This window comes from Agelaius tricolor, unplaced genomic scaffold, assembly GCF_023055355.1.
Source record: "Agelaius tricolor isolate 1412-34295 unplaced genomic scaffold, bAgeTri1.0.p SCAF_26, whole genome shotgun sequence".
Lineage (NCBI taxonomy): Eukaryota > Metazoa > Chordata > Aves > Passeriformes > Icteridae > Agelaius > Agelaius tricolor.
Genome location: NW_027269286.1, coordinates 2,325,890 through 2,344,569, shown reverse-complemented (window position 1 = coordinate 2,344,569; position 18,680 = coordinate 2,325,890). Strand labels below are relative to the sequence as shown.

The following is an 18,680-nucleotide window of genomic DNA, read 5'->3' as shown; positions in this document are numbered from 1 at the left end:
GACTTCACACTGAAAGTCCACCCCATACACTTTATTTTACCCTTAATCCTTAAGCTTGTGTTTATCAGCTTCTTGACAATCTCTTATCAGTGCTACACTGGGAAGGTGGGTTGGGCCTGAAAGTTGTAGTTTCAGGTACTGTGATCAGTGAGAGCTAAAAGCTGACCTACAAAGCATTCTGTGGAAGTGTGAAAATATCTCTTGACCATATTTCCCTTCCAAATAACTATTTTTCACCAAAAATTGGAGTCTTTCTGATGCAGAAGAAAATATATTTTTATATTAATATAAAAATATATCTTAATGTATTTGATATACCTTTAATATATTAAAATACATTTTTGTATTATTAAAATGAATCTATTCAATTTTAAATATATTTTAATATTTTTTTTATAAATTAAAAATATTTTTAATATTTTTTTTAAATGGAGTGCTGCTTGAAACAGTATGCTCTCAGTCTCCCCACAGTGTAGCTGATTGGATAACAGTGTCCATGAGCACTGGTTAGGGTCAGGAACTATTTATGCAAAGCTAAGCACTGAAGGAGGAATACCTGCTTTTCTTCAGGTGCAAAGCCAGTTCAGGCATGTCAAGAATCCAAAAGTCAAGACTTAACTGTGAGCCATGCTACTCACCAAAGCAACCTCAGCATTATATGAGGGGGGAAAGCAGGAGTGAAGCAGGAAAGACAGACATCCCATAATCAGAGCAGAAAGTAACCCACATCCCCACATTTGGTATCATGTGACAGCACATCCACAGAGAAGCCAGCAGTGTGATGAACATGAAATCTCCCTCTGATCTGCTGAACTACTCCGAGCGAGACACTAACCAGGCAGGACACGTGCTGGATAACCTCTGTGGGAATAATTTTGTTGAGAAGGGGGAAGAAATCTGCCTAGTCTGGTTCCATATTCATTTACATGAGATGGAGTTATTTCACTTGATTATGTCAGAATAACCTTGATCTAGCTAATAACAACAGGATAAACAATGGAATTCTCTAAAAATATTGTCACCTACATTTAGATAAAATATTATTTTAAGAGTATCTGGCACATTAAAATAAATACAATCTGGCAAATGTAAGGGTTTTTAAATCTTTAAATACAAAAGGTTTTAAAAATCAATTTGGTCAAATCTGTTAGGTTTCCATGTTCTTTTTGTTTTTTTTTTTCCAAATGCTGCTTACTTATAGAATTCTTTGTAAAAACTTTCCTGAGGTGAAAAATGTTAAGATAACAGTAAGATTAGAAAGATATACTTTACAAGAATGTGTGTAGGTGGGAGAGGGATACGATTGTATGTTGAAATACTAAACAAATAATAACTACTGACTATATGAAAAGCTGTAACAATCCACAGGTTTTGAGTTCTGTACCATTCAGGTTTTATTTTATCTTCTTTGAATTCTTGGCTTCTCAGCTATGTGATTTAAAGGTCCTTCTATGACTTTCACAATAGCACTTCTTAATTTCCTTAAGGATCTTGGAGGAGGGTCAAGGAGGAGTAAGGATTGTTTCTTATACATACAATTTGAAAGAACAGAACTGGTAAGAATTTTCTCAAATGATATATTCTCTTCTCAGTTTTTTCTAAGTTTGCAGGAGAGATTTGCTGCTATCTCTAGATGCAGGCAAAATCAGGAATAGTTGAGAGTTTCTACAAATTCCTGCTCTATTAATTTCAAGGCCAAAAGAGGCATTTGTAATGATTTAGTTTGATCTTCTGCATTGAGAGAACCTAGTAGTCCATTCAGTAACTTTGTGTTGGATGTAGTTCCACAGGTGGGATGCTTTTTCTGTAAGATATCTGTTCTTGAAGACATCAGAATTCACCACTTGCCTTGGAAATCTGTTACCAGTTAAGATCACCTGCTCTTAAAAACTCCATTCCTATCTCTAAGCTGAATTGTTCTGCATTCAAATTCCAACCACTGATCCTTGTGATGCCACTTCCTAACATGGGTGAAACATAGAAATCAAGCATCCAAAACTGCCAGCTGACCAGAAGCAGCTTAGCCTCTTTGTTTACCAAAATCAGCATTACTGTTACGTTTCATGAAACAGGAAATCATACTTCCCAGCTTTTGTGAAACTTGACAAGTTCCACAATCCTTCAAACAAAACATAAACTGTCCAAACTGTCAACTTCATGAAGCTCAGCATTTGCTAAATGTTTAAGATCACTTTGTAACGCATTGCTATGTCAAATGCTGTAGAAAAAAAGCCTATATTAACTCTTTATAGTTATCTGCATACCTAGTACTCAATCTTACCACTCAATCTTTCGAGTCATCAAATATAACAAAAAAACAAAACCAAAAAAACCTCATAAAAGCCCTCAAACAAATCCCACAAAAAAACCAGCCCAAAAACAAACAAAAACCCAAAAAAACCCCCTCACAAGTCAAAATTAATACTTGAAAGAAAAAAACTACACAAAAATTATTATGTTTCAAAAGTACTCAAAAGCTATGAAAACCACAAGATTTAAACAAAGAATATTTAGATGTTTTACAACATATTTATGCTCCAATGTCCATATATTCCATTCCAAACACAAAATTGAAGAGGTGCAGGAAAAAACATTATAGAAGCTATTTTTTTACCTAAATAGCACTTTTCCTGTTGATGAGGGACCAATCAAGCAAAGCCATGCATAGTCAAATCAGATGCCATCTGCATTTGCAAAAGTATGTCCCAGCTCCATCCCAAAGACCTTGCAGACAGTCTTACTAAAAATAGAAGTCAAGTTCACAGAGGATTTAGATTTATTCTCTTTTAGCTGTGGAAGCCAGAGGAAGTCTGTTCAACAACAAACAGATTCATCACACCACTAAGAGGAACCTCAGAGGTGCCCCAGTTAAATTAAGTTTCCCTAGAAGCAGACAGTGTCAGAAAGTAAGGCAGTCACTTGAGATCTCAGTAACTCTGTAACCAGATATTGATTCAGGAATGCCTCCTCCTCAGAGGTTTAGATGAATCTGGTACCTCAAAACAAGGAATAAGGCCTGGTTGAAGGGTGTAATTAAGGGAAGTTTAAAGAACCATGAAAAATCACAAGTTGCATACTTAAGTTATTTGCTTTAATAGGTGGTTACAGTAGCAATCGAGGGAAGGACATAATTTTATCATAATGATTTCAAGCAGAGTTCGTATGACTGCTGATTATCAAACTACTTTAAATAATAGCAGTAACTACAAAGAGATTAACAGTCTAAAACTACATTTTTTTCTTTCTCAATATGTTGAAATTTTTACAACTTTAAGACTAACATTTCATTCAATGAGTTTGCATTTCTCTGATCTAGATTCATTTGAGGCTTCTTTCAATTTTCAAGCATGTTAAGAGTAGCAAAATGCATTTTCTCAGAAACAGCTCTCTTGAATGACAGAAAAAGGGAATTAGTTAAAGGCTATTTTGGGGATACAGTGAGGAAACTCAATAAAAAGAAAAGAAGACCGACCTCATAAAAAATATTTCTCTTCTCTGTCTCATCCTCTTTCCTAAAGATTTAGTAAACATTTGTAGGGCATTAACTGGAATATGGTGCCAATATATTTTCATGGGCTGATCAAAATAAATCATATAATCTTGAGTTTACTTGTGCTATGAACCTAACAATTCAGTAAAGGAGTTTAAATAGCAGCATAATTTGGGTTGGTGGAGACATGATACAGGAATCACTGCAGGCTCACTACCTTGGTGTAGAGATGTGGGTGGTTCGGTTGTGTGTGTTGAATGGGGAATAGGAACACAAAGAAGACACTTTACATGTTAAAAGTGCATTAGTACTTCTTCTTTTAAAGAGTTATTTTCCCTTAAGTAAACAAGTGACTGAATAAAGCATTTTTCTATTGTGATCCTATCTTGCATACTTCATAATCTGAAACTCAAGAATTATGCATTATATGATTCAGGGCAGAACAACACTGGTGAAAATTATCCTGCTTATTTGATATCCTGTTGTCATCCTTCAACAAGTCAGAAGTAGTATATGTTAAAATAAGAACCAAGCATATAGTAACTGTGCAGCTTAAGAAGACCCACAGGACTCTGCTGTGCTGTTGCTACAATACTTGCAGGACATACTACTAAATTACCTTCTGCCTATCTTTAAGTGGGAGGGAGGGGAGGAGAAAGGAGAGCTAGATGAAAGTATTTGAGCTCACGGGCTGGCTGATGAATTCCAATGAAATCCTTCATTTTTAGGCCCCTTCAACCACTGCAGTAATAAAACTTTGGTTTCATGCACAAAGTCCGCCTATTCCAGCTACTCTTTCCTCTTCTTGCCTGTGTTTTTTCAGTGGTGGCAAAACAGTAACAAAACAAAACAGTAACAAAAGCAAAGCTTTATCGAATTCCCACTTGCCACTGGTGTACAAACAACGGGATTCTGCAGGAGCACAGGCTAACTCACATTTCCTACAGCCTAAAGGTAACAGCAGTTTTATAGGAAATATCTACTTAAGATTCCTCAGGCAGCACAGAAAATTGAGCACAGGTCTCAAATATCTGCAACACATACAATACACAATGATTTAATAAGTAAAAGCAAGACACTGGCAACTTCATGTCCTTTCCTATGTTTAGTGTAATACCCAAATCAGCCAACAAGCTTGAAAATGTTCACTTCACCAACTAAAATGGACACCTTGCCAGTGCAGAACATTGCTCTGTTTAATACTTACATGATTATGCAATTCTAAGTACACATTAAAAGGAAACTATGGGCAAAATTGGATTAGAATTCAGAGCAATTGTTACTATGTCACATCTACATCTAGTCATCCTCAAGGTTATGAACAAAACCTAAACTTATTATGGCTACTAATACAGCACTTTAAGGATCTCCACTTGATTAGGATTAATCCAGGATCCAAAATCCCACCCAAAACGCCCAGTAGAGAAGCTCTGTCATTTGGATCTTAAATGTACAACACTGCATTATCTATCCCTATAGAAGGAGCTGAGTGTGATGCACTGTGCATCTGACAGGAAAAGAAAAAGGCATTGACTAGTTTCCTTTCCACTAGAATCTTGTATCTCTACCCAAAACACTCAGTGCAATTCTCTCAGGAGGGATGTATCTGAGCACACAGGACTACAAATGCTCTATGGTTGTGATGAGCCAGTTTAATGGCATAGACATTGACTGAATTCAGCACAAATCCCAGGAAAGTCTTGAAATAATATAGTGGCTTTTTTTTAACTGGCTACAGTGTCTCAGGCTCTTGAGTTCACAAGTTCTGCTTTAAACGCAGACATGAGAATAAGAAATCAAATACTTTGATCAAAGGCCGTAAAATAAAAACTTCTAGGGCAAAATAGTTTTAGGGACAGCTGAATAACCTTTTAGCTATGAGAATCTTATCTTGCACAATGTGCTCTTGAACACCACAGAAGTGAGTCAAAAAAAAAATTTCTCACTGATTTCAGTGATGGAGGCTCAAACCAAAAACCTTGAGGCACGAAGAGCCTCACTGGAGGCACTGGGCTTTGAATTAGGCTTCAAATGTTTCTTAAAAGGTACCCTTACAATTCCCTCTCTAATTATTGTTATTCCCTAACTACAAAGCTTTAGAGAGGCAGCAAAGTGTGTGGTAACAGCATTCCTACAGTCTTGAAGAAAATGTGCATTATACAGCAGTGACAGAAGTGCAACGCTGGTACTTAAGAGTTACTGAGATTGGAATCTTAGCAAACATTCAGGGCAATGGTGTGTCAAGCCAACTGAATTAATGTTTTACTAATGACTTGAACTTAAACAAGTCAAAATCCTTCTTCAGGAAGGGGAAATTTTTTTTTGTCTTCTCAAAGAGCTTCCTAAGGGCCTACTGCTAAATGAAATCTTTTCTAGTAATAAAACCAAAAAATAATTGGTTAAATCTGTTAAAGAAAAATTAACTGAAGGAAACCCTAGAGAAAACAAGCCACACTATACCAGTCTAAGATAATCTGACCTAGACCAAACCTAAACAATAATCAACACAAGTCTAATTAATTAATTTACTCTAATAGGATTTTCACTCTGCTTGTATCATTCCTGGCTTTTAATTTCATAGAATGATAAAATCATCTAGGTTGGAAAAGACCTTTAAAATCATTGATTACAATCACAAACCCAGTACTGCCAAGTTTACCACTAAATCATGACATCCACATGTCTTTTAAATACCTCCAGGGATGGGGATTCAACCACTTTCCTAAGCAGCCTGTTCCAATGCCTGATGAGATTTTCCATGAAAAATTTTTCAAATATCCAATCTAAACCTTCCCTAGTGCAACCTGAGTCCATTTCCCCTTGTCCTGCCACTTGTCACCTGAGAGAAGAGGCCAACCCCCACCTCACTACACCTTCCTTTCAGGCAGTAGGTGGTGAGCAGTGGGGTCTGCCCTGAGCCTCCTTTTCTCCAGGGTAAAACCCCCAGCTGCCTCAGATGCTCCTCACAGGACTTGTGCTCCAGACCCTTCACCAGCTCCACTGCCCTTCTGTGGACATTCCAGCACCTCAGTGTCCTTCTGGTAGGGAGGGGCCCAAAACTGAGCACAGGATTCACAGTGTGGCCTCACCAGTGCTGACTAGAAGGGGACAATCACTGACCTGATCCTGCTGGCCATGCCATTACCAAGACAGGCCAGGATGCCATTGGCCTTCTTGGCCACCTGAGCACACACTGGCTCATGTCCAGCTGTTGTCAATCAGTACCCCCAGGTCCTTTTCCCCCAGCCTGTAGTACTGCACGGGATTATTTTGACACAAGACTGGAAGCCAGCACTTTGCCTTGTTGAACTTCTTCCAGTCGGCCTTGGCCCATAGATCCAGCCTGTCCAGATCCCTCCTGCACTCAAGAAGATCAGTACTCACACCCAACTCGGTGTAATCACCAAACTTGCTGAGGGTGAACTTAGTCCCTCATCCTTTGTCATTATTTTTCTCCCCACATCCAATTCAGGATAGTTTTTCCTTACTCCTTTTTTTCTCACAATTTTAAAATTGTTTTTCACGGCAGTAGCTAGATTAACCTCTACTTGGGATTTGGCTCTCCTAATTTTCTAACTTCATAAATTGATGTTATCCTTGTCTTCCTCCTGAGTCACCTGCCCCTTCTTCCAAAGGTGATAAGCTCTTCTGTTCCCCAAGTTCCAGCCAAAGCTCTCTGTTCAGGCAAGTTGGTCTACTTCCCTACTTCTGGCACATCAGGACTTCCAAATTCTGCACTTTTAAGATTTCCTTCTTGAAGAACGTGTAGCTTTCCTGGCCCCCTCTGCCTTTCTGGACTGTCCCCCAAGAGACTCTGTCAAACAGGCTCCTAAACAGGCCAAGGTCTGCCCTTCAGAAGTCCAAGGTGGCAGTTCTCCTCTTCCTTTAAACTCAATTTTGTGATAGCTGTGCCCAAAACAGCCTCCAACCACCACATCTCCCACCACTCCTTCCCTGCTGACAAACAGCAGGTCCAGCTGGTCGACTCACTGACCAGCTGTGTCAGGAAGTTGTCTTCATACATTCCAGGACCTCCTTAGACTGCTTTCTCCTTGCTCTCCTGGACCTGCAGCAGACATGCTATAAGCTGAAGTCTCCCAGGAGAACAAGAGCCAGTGCTCTCCATTAGCTTCTCACGGCAGCTAAAAGACTATTCCATCTGCCTTTCCATCCTGGTTGGGTGCTCTATAACAGATCTCCCCACCAGGAGATCTGCCTTGCAGGCCTTTCCTTGATTCCTACCCTACTGCTTCCATTGTTAAGCTCTAGCCAACCAAAATACTCCCTAACTTACTTCAATGCCAATTATAAAGAACAAGTAATATAATTTCAGGAAAAATTTGAACAGTATCCAAGCAAAATTTGGGCTTATGAAACAAAAAAAAATAATCGTCTTCATTTTTTCAGAAAAAACACAGAGGCTGACTAGGCAAGAATTGCCCTTATAATATCTAGCAAGGCAAATAGAAATGTGCACCAGTAAGAATGTTGCAAATTAAGATGCAGAAATTGAGAGACTTTGATGACAAAATATGCCATCATTATATTTTCCCCATTTTTAACTTAATTTGATTCTTAGCATCCTTCCATAGATAAGTACTTACTAATTACTTAATACTCATTAACCTTTCTTGTTGGAATACTTTTTTTCATGCATCTGTTGTTTGTTTCAGAGATGCTTATCACTCTTTGAATAAGTATCAACCTAATTTTTAAAGAAATCCAGAAACTTCCTGCATACATTTTTTTACTACTCAAACAGACCTTTATGGGAACTCTAGAGGACTCTACACACTTAACTGGTCAGCAAAGTGATAAAAGCTAAACTTATCTTGAGGGCTGTTTAGGATCCCTTGATTAAAACAAATTGGGAAATTAAACAAGCTGTTAGCAGGATTTCTTGACAGCAGCCAGTGTCCCTTCTCTAGAGCTCTTCAGAATATCCAAATCAAAAATATTTCCAACTGACTACCAAGATAATTTCACAAGCTTATTATAGTTCACTTTAGGAATTAGCGTCTTTCTGCAGGTTCTCATGTCACTGGCAATCAGTGTTACTGCTGAGAGTTCTCAATTCTTCTACTTAAGCCTTGTGTGTCTTCTTAATCCCTTTAATTCTTGCATTTTGACCTAATTTTACTTCTCATTGTCATGCTTCTTTTGCTGCTATCTGAGCCTTACTCTTTATCACAAGAATATAAAAGCTAAATTATGGATTATTTTTAAGTAAGAAGCCTGTTAAGTACTTATAGGGCTACCTCATACCTTCCTTGTCTCTCATCTGACCAGGTCAAATGAAATCAATGGCACTATTCAGCTCAGGAAAACAAGCGTGATTGAGCTTCAAGGGCTGAACTGGTAAACTTTGTTGCAACTGTATCTGTTCTTTGAAAGTGTGATTACTCAGCAAGTGATCTCAGGTGGAAACTAGAAAAATACTATCAATAGGTATTGGTGTTTGAGACATTTCCTTTCTACTCAACCAGCCCAATAGTCCAGGCACCCATTCAATACAGAAGAAAAGACCATTGGCCCTGACTCAAGGAGAACTGGAACAGAATCAATATCTGCCTTCTCTAAACCCTGATCTAAACCACCAGCCTAAGGGTTATTCTGGAAGGCACTGATCCTAAGCCATTTTATTCTGTGGAACATAGCAGTGTCACCAGCAAAGGAGAAATATAGGGGGAAAAGGAGGAGAGAACACAAAAAAAAAAAAAAAAAAAAGACAGAATTTGTTGGCCCAATGTAACAATACTTAGTTGAAAGTGGAACATTCAAGCACAGGCAATATTCAAAAGAGTGAACTCATATACTTGGGCAGCAAACAGAAAATCAATAGAAAACAGGCCAGAATGTAAGTGAAGGCACATTAGTGGAAGTACGTGTTAAAAAGCCTCTCAAATGAAGGAAGGAATTGCATCCGAGACTTCCGAGACTTCCGTGTTTGGACAAAGTGCCCTAAGTTCTGTATAAAAGACAATTAAAACCATAATTGACTCTCCTTTACTAATCCAAGGCAACATGGATTAGTAAAGGAGAGTCTAAACTTACCCCTTCAATTACACTGCATTGCTTTTTAAAGAAAATTATTAAAAATCCAGGATGGGGAGGAGAGGGAAAGCTTTCTTTGTTTTTGGATAAAATCACCATTTGAACTCAAATAATCAAAACCATACAAAAATTCTCTTGCTATGTCACACTTGCTAAATCACTACCTTAACTTGTCTCAAACAAACATCTTGTTTCAACTAGACAAAACAGGTCTTTTCTATGTCCGTATTTGGAGGATAAGGTGATATTCAAGTTAGAAATGGAAAATTCAGTAATTCCCATTATTCAGTCTAAAATCCCAGGACAAGGAGATCAATATAATAACTAGAACAGAAGACAATGAAAATCTTTCCACTGAGATTAGTAAGGCTTGTACCAGACTTTCTATATGCCCCACATAAGCATCTCTTAATCCTGTATATTTTCACGGATAGATAATTTTGCTGACACCTTGCAGCCACATTGACAATAACATCCCCATGAACTCATCTTTTATTTACAATAAAGTTTATTTTGTTGTTGTTTTTTTTTTTAATAGATAAACTGTAGTGTCAAGCAATTTAAATCCTCTGATAATACTTGCAGTAAGAAGCGTGACATATGGAAAATTGTTTGGGCACCATCCTAGAGTATATTAAAACAGCAACAAGCCTGGCAATGGACCAGAATCCAATACAGTACTTGGAAAATGACAGCAAACAAACCATCAACATGTGATGTCTTCATTTTTAAGCCAAAGATAAATGTAGTTGATGTGTCTTGCCAAGACTCGTGTGCCCAAATGCCATAAGTGAGGTCAACTGAGGATGCTGCAAATAATCCCCAATCGTATTTTACCCATTTGCTACTTTAGGAACTATCAGATATTCAGTCTAAAAGGTCTGATATGATACTATTATTATTATTATAGCTCACCCAGGAAAAAAACATTGGCATTTTGGCTTTGAAAAATAGCACTGACAACTGTTATAGTTTAATAATTAAAGTCAAGGGTGAAATATTATTCCCTCATACATTAATAAAGCATACAAGAATGGTAAAGTTCCTAAAAAAAATTTGTTTAGCAAAAGAAAGGATGACAGATGCAATACCTGTATTTCACAAACTTAATGGAGAGTTTTCTCTAGGCAGTGGAACATGATTCTTTATTTCTTGCATAAACATATTTGGGAAAAGTTTATTAAATTTTCCCATAAATTTGGCTTAAAGGTTAATTTCAGGGAATTCTTTTTGAAAGATTCTTGCTTCAGTAGGGATTTAGTCAAACGTTAGTACAGCAAAATGCAGTACTGTGTTAAGGCATTTAGGGATCTGTAACAAAAAGTTTAAGTAAGATTTAGCTAATGATGTAAATCACCAGTTTTAGTGAGCCATGGCTTTGTGATGCTTTGGCTTTAAGTCAGAAAAGCTGCCCAAAGCGCCTGAAATGAAACAATTCTTGTTTCCCTAGTGATCCTGACATTCCTAAACCAGCTATGAGAATCTGTCATTACTTCTCCTTTGAAACCTTTCTACCCTTGAGGCAAGGTGTTGCAAGATATCATAGCAGTCCTAAAGAAACAGTTTGGAGGACTCAAGCACTGAGCAGAGAATGAAAGTAGGTAAGGGACAGGCAGATTATGGTTCAAATTAAAGCTGAATAGGAAATGGGTTTTCCCCTCACACAATCAGGGTGTTTTTTTCAGAATGCTCCAGACCAAAAAGCCCACATCAGGCTAATCTCATTTTGTTACTCAAAACAGGAAAATGTAATGGAACTGACTAATGCCACACTAGTAATATTTTGCATTATTATTAGTGTGGCATTGGCCTCTTGCAACAAAAAAATACTAAGGCTGAACACAGAAATTTCTTCGATGGCTGCTGCAATCCTGGTTGACAGTTTCCCAAGCTTCAGAAGACAGACAGGGGAGGAGGGAGAGCAAACACAGCAAAGTACTGCGATGAGAGCACGAGTCAAGTAACAAGCAGGCCAAGAAAAAGGTCTTCTTTTGAAAATATCTGGGATCAGACCACTATTTACAAGAGATGAACATTCCTTCACTGACTTTACATGACCTGATCTTGAACATTTCAGAGCTATCTACAAAACCTAAATAGAATAAAGAATTTTTCTTATGGGAATCAAAAGAAGAATACAATAGCTGCTCTCTAACAGGCAGTCCACATGCTGCCACAGTAGTGCTGCTAGCCCAGACACCCACTGCTGGGCAGGGGAATGTATTTCATCTTGATACTGCCTCTGGAGGCATGGGGGTTCTGCTGGGGTATGAGTTTACTGCCAGTTTTGGGGTATGTTTGTTTTACACTACACAATCAGCAGAATCTGGCAAAAAAACTGCCTTAAACCAGTTTAACCAGTTTCAGATTATTTAAACAGTACCTTTAATGAGAAAATATCTCCTACAGAATGGATAGCTGGGCATTAAATCCAGATTCTTAGTCAATTATTACGACTTACTGCAGTGACAATAATGAATCTCAGATAAGCAAAAATGAAGAGAAGGTAAACAACAGACTTCAGTTTTAACTGCATTTTTTATGCCCAGTTCACATAAGGAGTAAAAATGCCTCCGACATCCCTCATAAGGGATGTAGCATAAAATTGTAGTGTGCAGTTTTCTGAAACAGGCACCAGAGCTCAACATTAGCTCAACTGGAGCTAATTTCTGTGTCAACTTTCATTCCATACAGATTAATGGCATTTTGTACAGCTGAAGCACCAACTCTATGCAGTGCCCTACACACATAATTTTGCCTAGCTTCCAGTACTATGAACTTGTTGCAGAAACTGCAGCTTCTCCTTAAAATTATCAGATATAAGTTAGTCTATGAGTGTATTTTTCATTTACTAAAAGACTGAATCATTTTCAACTGGATCTTTTTTTTTCAGCCTAGTGAGTCTCTCAATAGTGTTGAAACTTACATACCAGAAATACATGCAAGAGTCCAGCTATCAGTCTAGATTTGCATTTTACCTCCTCATGAGAAATAGAAATCCTGCTTTCCCTGCGTTCTGGTGGCATTCATTCCTTTATTAACCATTGAATTAAGAATTTTTATAATGTAAACATCAGGATTCACCACTGTCACATGCTTGCACTTGCTAAGAAGGGTTTTTTCTCCACCTTCTTAATGGAATGTAGAGGCCACTCTTGAGGAATGTGATTCAACTGAGACTATTTTGCAACCTTTGTGAAAAAGAAAATTCCACACTTCTTTCAAAGTTTCACAGAAATGGACTCATAACACTTTTTTGGTACCAAAAGGTCTCCACATTATTATTTTAAAATTAGAATTCAAGACAAAATGGAAATTAAATTCTTAATATGAACCACAGTAGTTTCTTTGAAAATGTCACTAATTCAGCAGCATCTGATACACTACAGAGTCTTCTTATTCTAAGTACAACAGAAATGCATGGGCTCATCCACTATATAGCAGAACATCTTCCCTACATAGGAAGCATAGGCTTTCTACCTTTAAAAAGCATTAGTGTTGATAAAAAGGGGAATTGTGTCCAGCTTATTTTACTTTTTAATTGCTCTTATTAAAAACGCCATTTAAAGCCAGAAAATATTGACAGCCATACATTTGTAGGTAATTGATGCTGACAATAAGACTCCTTCAGAGCTTTAAACCTCAACCAGTTCTTCCTGGTGAAACCTCTAATTTTGGTTTGAATACAGCAGGCCTATGCTCTTGCTTGCTAATTATAGTCCTAAGGACTTACTTTCCTTTTAAATGGATTTCCTTTCTCTTCATATTCAGCCCATGTCTGTTCTCTTTAGTTAGCATCACAAAGTTTATTATGAGCTAGCCATAATCCCCAAGCTACTCTTCATTTGTCTGTACATCAGTTTTCTCTGCTGGCCACTAAGCAAACAGCCTTGTTCCAGTGCCATATTTCATGCTTTCAGGTCCCAGGTCATGCCTTGGTATGCAGCATGGCACTCACCTTACTCCTGCTGAGAGAAGGGGAGCAGGCAAGGGGCCAGAGGGCTGACTTGGCCCTTTCCCCCTCACCTACCCACCCAGTCTGCTGTTGCCCTAACTTGCTTACCATAAATACTACTGCATGTGAGAAGATAAACAAAATTCCAAATCCACAACAAAGCTCACACCAGAGCAGTTGGATGACTCCTTGTACTTGGTCTCCAGGCAATTGCATGAAATAACACCCTCAGGCCCCAGTCAGACTTTCCTCATTAAGAGGCCAACAAAAGAGCTTCTGCATTTGTTTTCATAAGTCATGGTATAATGAGCATGGCAGATCAGCCACCAAAGACAGACCTAGAGGAAGTCATGCTCTTCTCCTATCTGCAGTTCAGAGATTATGAACAAATATCACAGGACATGTAGAAAAGTATTTTACAGGCAACGTACAGGTCTGGGGCAAAAATAACTTTCTAATTCGTGTCACATGAAAAGAGCAGGAAGTGCTGTTGTATGTTCCCCTTGCTGAGGCATGAAAGCCTAGAAGATATAAAATACTTGGGTTGCAAGATGTGACTTATTTTAGGGTTTTTAAGTTATTTGAAATTACTTAGCTGAATTATACAAATGCATATTCATTCATTGAATCATGTTTTGAAATGCTACTTGATTTAAACCAGATGACTCAGGGACAATCACACAATTCAGTTTAAGTGAAGTCCCACTTATTTGATTTATAGCACTAGGCATTGCAGGGTAGCACAAACCTGTTACTACTGCAAAAATCTTGAAGAAGTCTGAAGCATGGCTTTCTACAATGGATGTTGATCACCTGTGCTCCATCTTTCACTCAGCTCTTGTGTGGAGTCTCTTAATATGATTTGGCTTAAAATCAAAAAAAATCCTAAACAATAGCCTTGGTACAACTGAAAGTCTGCCAAAACACATCTGAGCTGCAAAACACTGACTTTGAAGTTTTTCTGAGGAGGGTGGAAATAGAAGTAGATTAAATTGCTGGATTTTTCAGCTGTTACAGATTCTAAAGACATTGCTAATAAACTTGAGATATTTCAGACAGACAACTACTAATGTTTTGATCACAACTTCATCAACTTTAAATACATCTTTACCATCTTCAAAATCAGAAATACTGTGAAATGCAACACAGCTCATTTTTCTGTCAACAAATAGCCTCAGGATAGCAAAAACCATCTTACCATCTAGCTAAGTAGTGTTGATGACAGTAATGTCACAACTTCCAAAGGTTCTAAAAAATCAACAAGCACCTTGCTATCATGACTCTTTGTATTCTGAAAAATAGCATGCTGTTACAATTGACAGGCTGTTACAACTCTGCCAAATAGAAGCAGATGCATTTTTTCCAATGAAAAAAATAAAATCATATATTAGGTGCAATTTACTTTGACTACGTATTTGCCACTAAGAAGTGTTAAATAGCACAGAGACAAGTCCCACAAATGTTGGTCTCTCAAGGGGCAACTCAGTTTTAAGAACTGATGTTAAACAGCTCACTGAGAGCAAACTTTCATCAGCTTTAATTACCCCCATCACATAAAACCTCAAAACAATCTCAAGACTGAATATTTGTTCACTTACTAAAAGAATAACTCAAAAATCATGAACAATGTCACAAGGTGACATTGTTCATGATTTTTGAGTTATTCTTTTAGTAAGTGACACCTGTTATAAAAAAGTGTTGCTATGGAAAGACAGCATCCCATGTTCCGTTTTACATACCTTTAAGCTTCTCTAACCTATATCTCCATGAAAAGAAAACATTTATGGAAAATAAGTCGAGTGTTGCAAACTCTTATGTCACTACCTGGTATCTAATGTCATCAAGATTTGCAAAGACATTTCCAAAAGTCTCGAAAGGTAGTGTTCCCTCTGTGCTTGTTCAGCACAATAAACAGTAAAACATGTTTTAATATCCCACTCCAGCAATGGTAGATGGTGACAAAACTGTCCAGTCTGTGACAGACAGGACAAATCCCTGTTCACTGATCTTAATACCCTTAATTGGCTATGCTTCTTGTGAAGCAGTAACACAAGCTGTGTACAGGAGCTGACAATCAGCTAACTTGAAGCATACTTTCTAAGAAGTATATTATTAAATCAACTAATAAAATTCACTGCCAATTACTCATAGAACTATGTATCACATATTTAAAAAGGCATTAAAGTAACATAATCTAGCCACCTGTTACCACACAGAGGAATATTTACATTTAGGAATATCCACATTAAGTCAGACTTTGGAAGGGAAAAAAAAAAGCCTGTTGATCTATTTTGCTTACCCTTTAAACTGTTCTTTCTTTCTGCTTTTAAAACAAATTAAAAAACCACAACATAGTTCTCCCTCAAATGAGTACACGCCAGTATTCTCAATTTTTTTCAAATAATTTTCTTTTGCATCCCTCACAATCCCAGAAAATAGTATTAACCAGAAGATTTGACACCAGTTGCCTGACAAAAACCTTTGACAAACCATTGAGGATTCTGTTAAGTACATAGAATAAAAACTTGAACTCTACACAACAGGTACATGTTTTGATATGAATAATGTTTTGATATGAATACTCTTAGAACTGGAAGCTTTAAAAAGATAGACAACAATAAATAAATGAAAAGTTTGTCAAGATAAAGACTTAGGAGAATTTATGTGTGAAGAGCCTGGAGAGGGAATACAAAGGCAAAACTACAGAAAGTATACTACTACTACTATCTGAGTACAGAAGGTATCTGAGTAGACTTGCAGAATTTCACTTTCTTGCTAGAGCAGGTTGAGGTTTTTTCATTAGGTGCAATTACCATTTCATCAACACTTCTCTTCATCATCATCAGAAATAGTTCAAAATATAGGAAAGCCATAAAATCAATCACATTCCAGGAGATAACACAGACTTCCCTCAATTAAATTTGATGTTCTTCAACTCCCAAAGGACACTTCAATTCTTTGTCTTTAAATAAGAAGAAAAACTGAGATTTTAGGAGTACTCACCACTGTCTTCAACCAAAAAATGAAAAATGTCACTGGTGGCATTGTCACTCCCTCGTAAAACATAGCATATCTTCATATCATCAATATCAGCTGGAAAGATGAAAAATAGACTTTATTTTAAATTACGAAGATAGGAAACCTTTTTTTTAGAAAAAAATTGACATGTGTTAAACGGTTTAGCTTCAACAAGAGGGAGGTCAAGGTCCCACAGCAGAACTGAGGAATTTCAGTATTAACAGTGTTGAAATTTTACAGATATCATTCACTCTCTCTCCCTTTACTTCCTCCTCCCCAGGGCTCTCTTTCTTTTAAGCTGTATTTACAAAAATGACTGAAATAAAATTGACAAACATGGGCTTGACAGTTAGAACTACTTCATATTTTTAGTGGTTCCTTTTCTTAAACAGAGGTGTATCCCCACAAGGATATTGATTCTGTCATTTTTCAACCTGCAAAGTTCTGCAGAGGACAGTTACAGTGATTGACTGTTTTAAGAACCCAAATAGATGCAATTAAAGTAAACAGAAATTACTTCAGTAAGGAAAAAAAACTGATGTAGAATTTTGAACCAGCAGTTACCATAAACTATGCAAAAGATAAACAAACATTTGTTAATATTGTTTCTTTTCTGGTTTCCTTGAGTAGTGATGAGAAACATGTATATACATAAAAACTAATTTTTGTCACTTTCTTTGAAGGACTGCTGTTGGTAAAAACCCAAGTCTGATACATTTTTCAAGAAAAAGTGTTAGAAATCAATCACATTAAAGTGGTCCTCAAGTACCACCCAAGTTCTCCTCTGATGTTAGGGTGGATGCATGGGTAAAAAAAAACAAAAGCACTTTTGTTAGAGCTTCACAAAATCTTCAGTTCCAAAAGTAATCAGACATCTTTGAGCGCAAACAAGCTAAGAGCATTATCAGCAAATATGTGTAACTGAAGAATCTCTTCCATAAATGTTTGAAAGTTAAAGATCAAAAATTCATGGGGCTGTAAAGAGGATGCAAACAAATACTTCTTCATGCCAGTAGAACACATAAATCTTTCATCCAGCAAACACACAAGTACTCAGCTCTGCTCATGTGGGTAGCCTTATCAAAAATCCATGGGTCCAGCATACATAAAGATAAGCACTTGAACTGGTGCTTGCAGGACCAGGACCAACTCATAAGAAAAGGAGGCCGCTTGCCATCCAAAGACCTTAATTTTGTCAAAATAATTGCAAAGAATGATCTGTTTTCTCTTCCTTAACAGCATGTTTGGAGTCACTTGAGCAAGTCTGTGCTTTCCTTCCACAGCTGATTAGGTTGTGCTAGCTATATCAAAACTTGCCTAGTTATAATAAGCACAATTCACAATCGGGTAACCACAGTGCCTGAAAAATTAATTTTATACCGGAATTCTCCAAAATAATTTTGAAATACATCAAGCATAATTTTTTATTTCAAAAAATATAATTATCCCCACTATCAGAAGGCTGTGTTCTAAATAATTGCTCTGTCGTCTCTTTCAGTTACAGGAATCTGAAAAACCAGACTGTTCCTGCTGCTTGCACACAATGAATCTTGTTACACTACTCAAAGAGGTCAGGCTGCCTGTTCATACAACCACAGGAACAAATCCAAGAAATGGGAGTTTGAGTATGGACTTCACAAACTAGCAAGCTTTCAAAAATTTTTTGCATGATGTCCTGAAGAGCTTCATTTGACTTCAAAGTTGTCCCCGTTGTGAATAACGACAGGATTGAGAAGTCCCTTCCAACACAAACTGGAAGAGTCTAAGAAGTTTTACAAGCCCCATAAGAACCCACATGTGTTGATGAAACTGGAACTACTCAGCATTTTGAAAGAGGTGGCACATGACAGGACAGGAGGCCTAAAGAGAGGAGAAGATCAAAACATAAAAAGCACATAACAGGTCCAATAGTCCATGCAGAGGCTTCCCAAAGTCCTTTGCAAAATCTGTGCTTACACTGGGATCATAATGAATATGACAAAAGAGGGTCTTGTTTATTTCTGCCCTGAACATTAGACAATTATTTGTCTCAGTGTGGCTAGCATAAGCAAGACCATCTCAAAGGCCGATATTATTGAAGAAATGTGTATTTCTTAAAAACACTCTTCAATCCAACACAAAATAAGAGCATTTGTGCTGTGTGTGAAACTGTGAAGTTACACC

At 37.4% G+C, this 18,680-nt stretch overlaps 1 protein-coding gene across 1 annotated transcript in view; it reads right to left on the bottom strand.

Moving 5' to 3' along the window:
* Positions 1-18,680, bottom strand: part of FREM2 (FRAS1 related extracellular matrix 2) — a 120,364-nt gene that overhangs the window by 94,983 nt on the left and 6,701 nt on the right. The window contains exon 2 of the mRNA XM_071448416.1: positions 16,503-16,592. Within this exon, the coding sequence (XP_071304517.1) occupies positions 16,503-16,592 (90 nt within the window). The remainder of the gene's footprint in view (positions 1-16,502; positions 16,593-18,680) is intronic.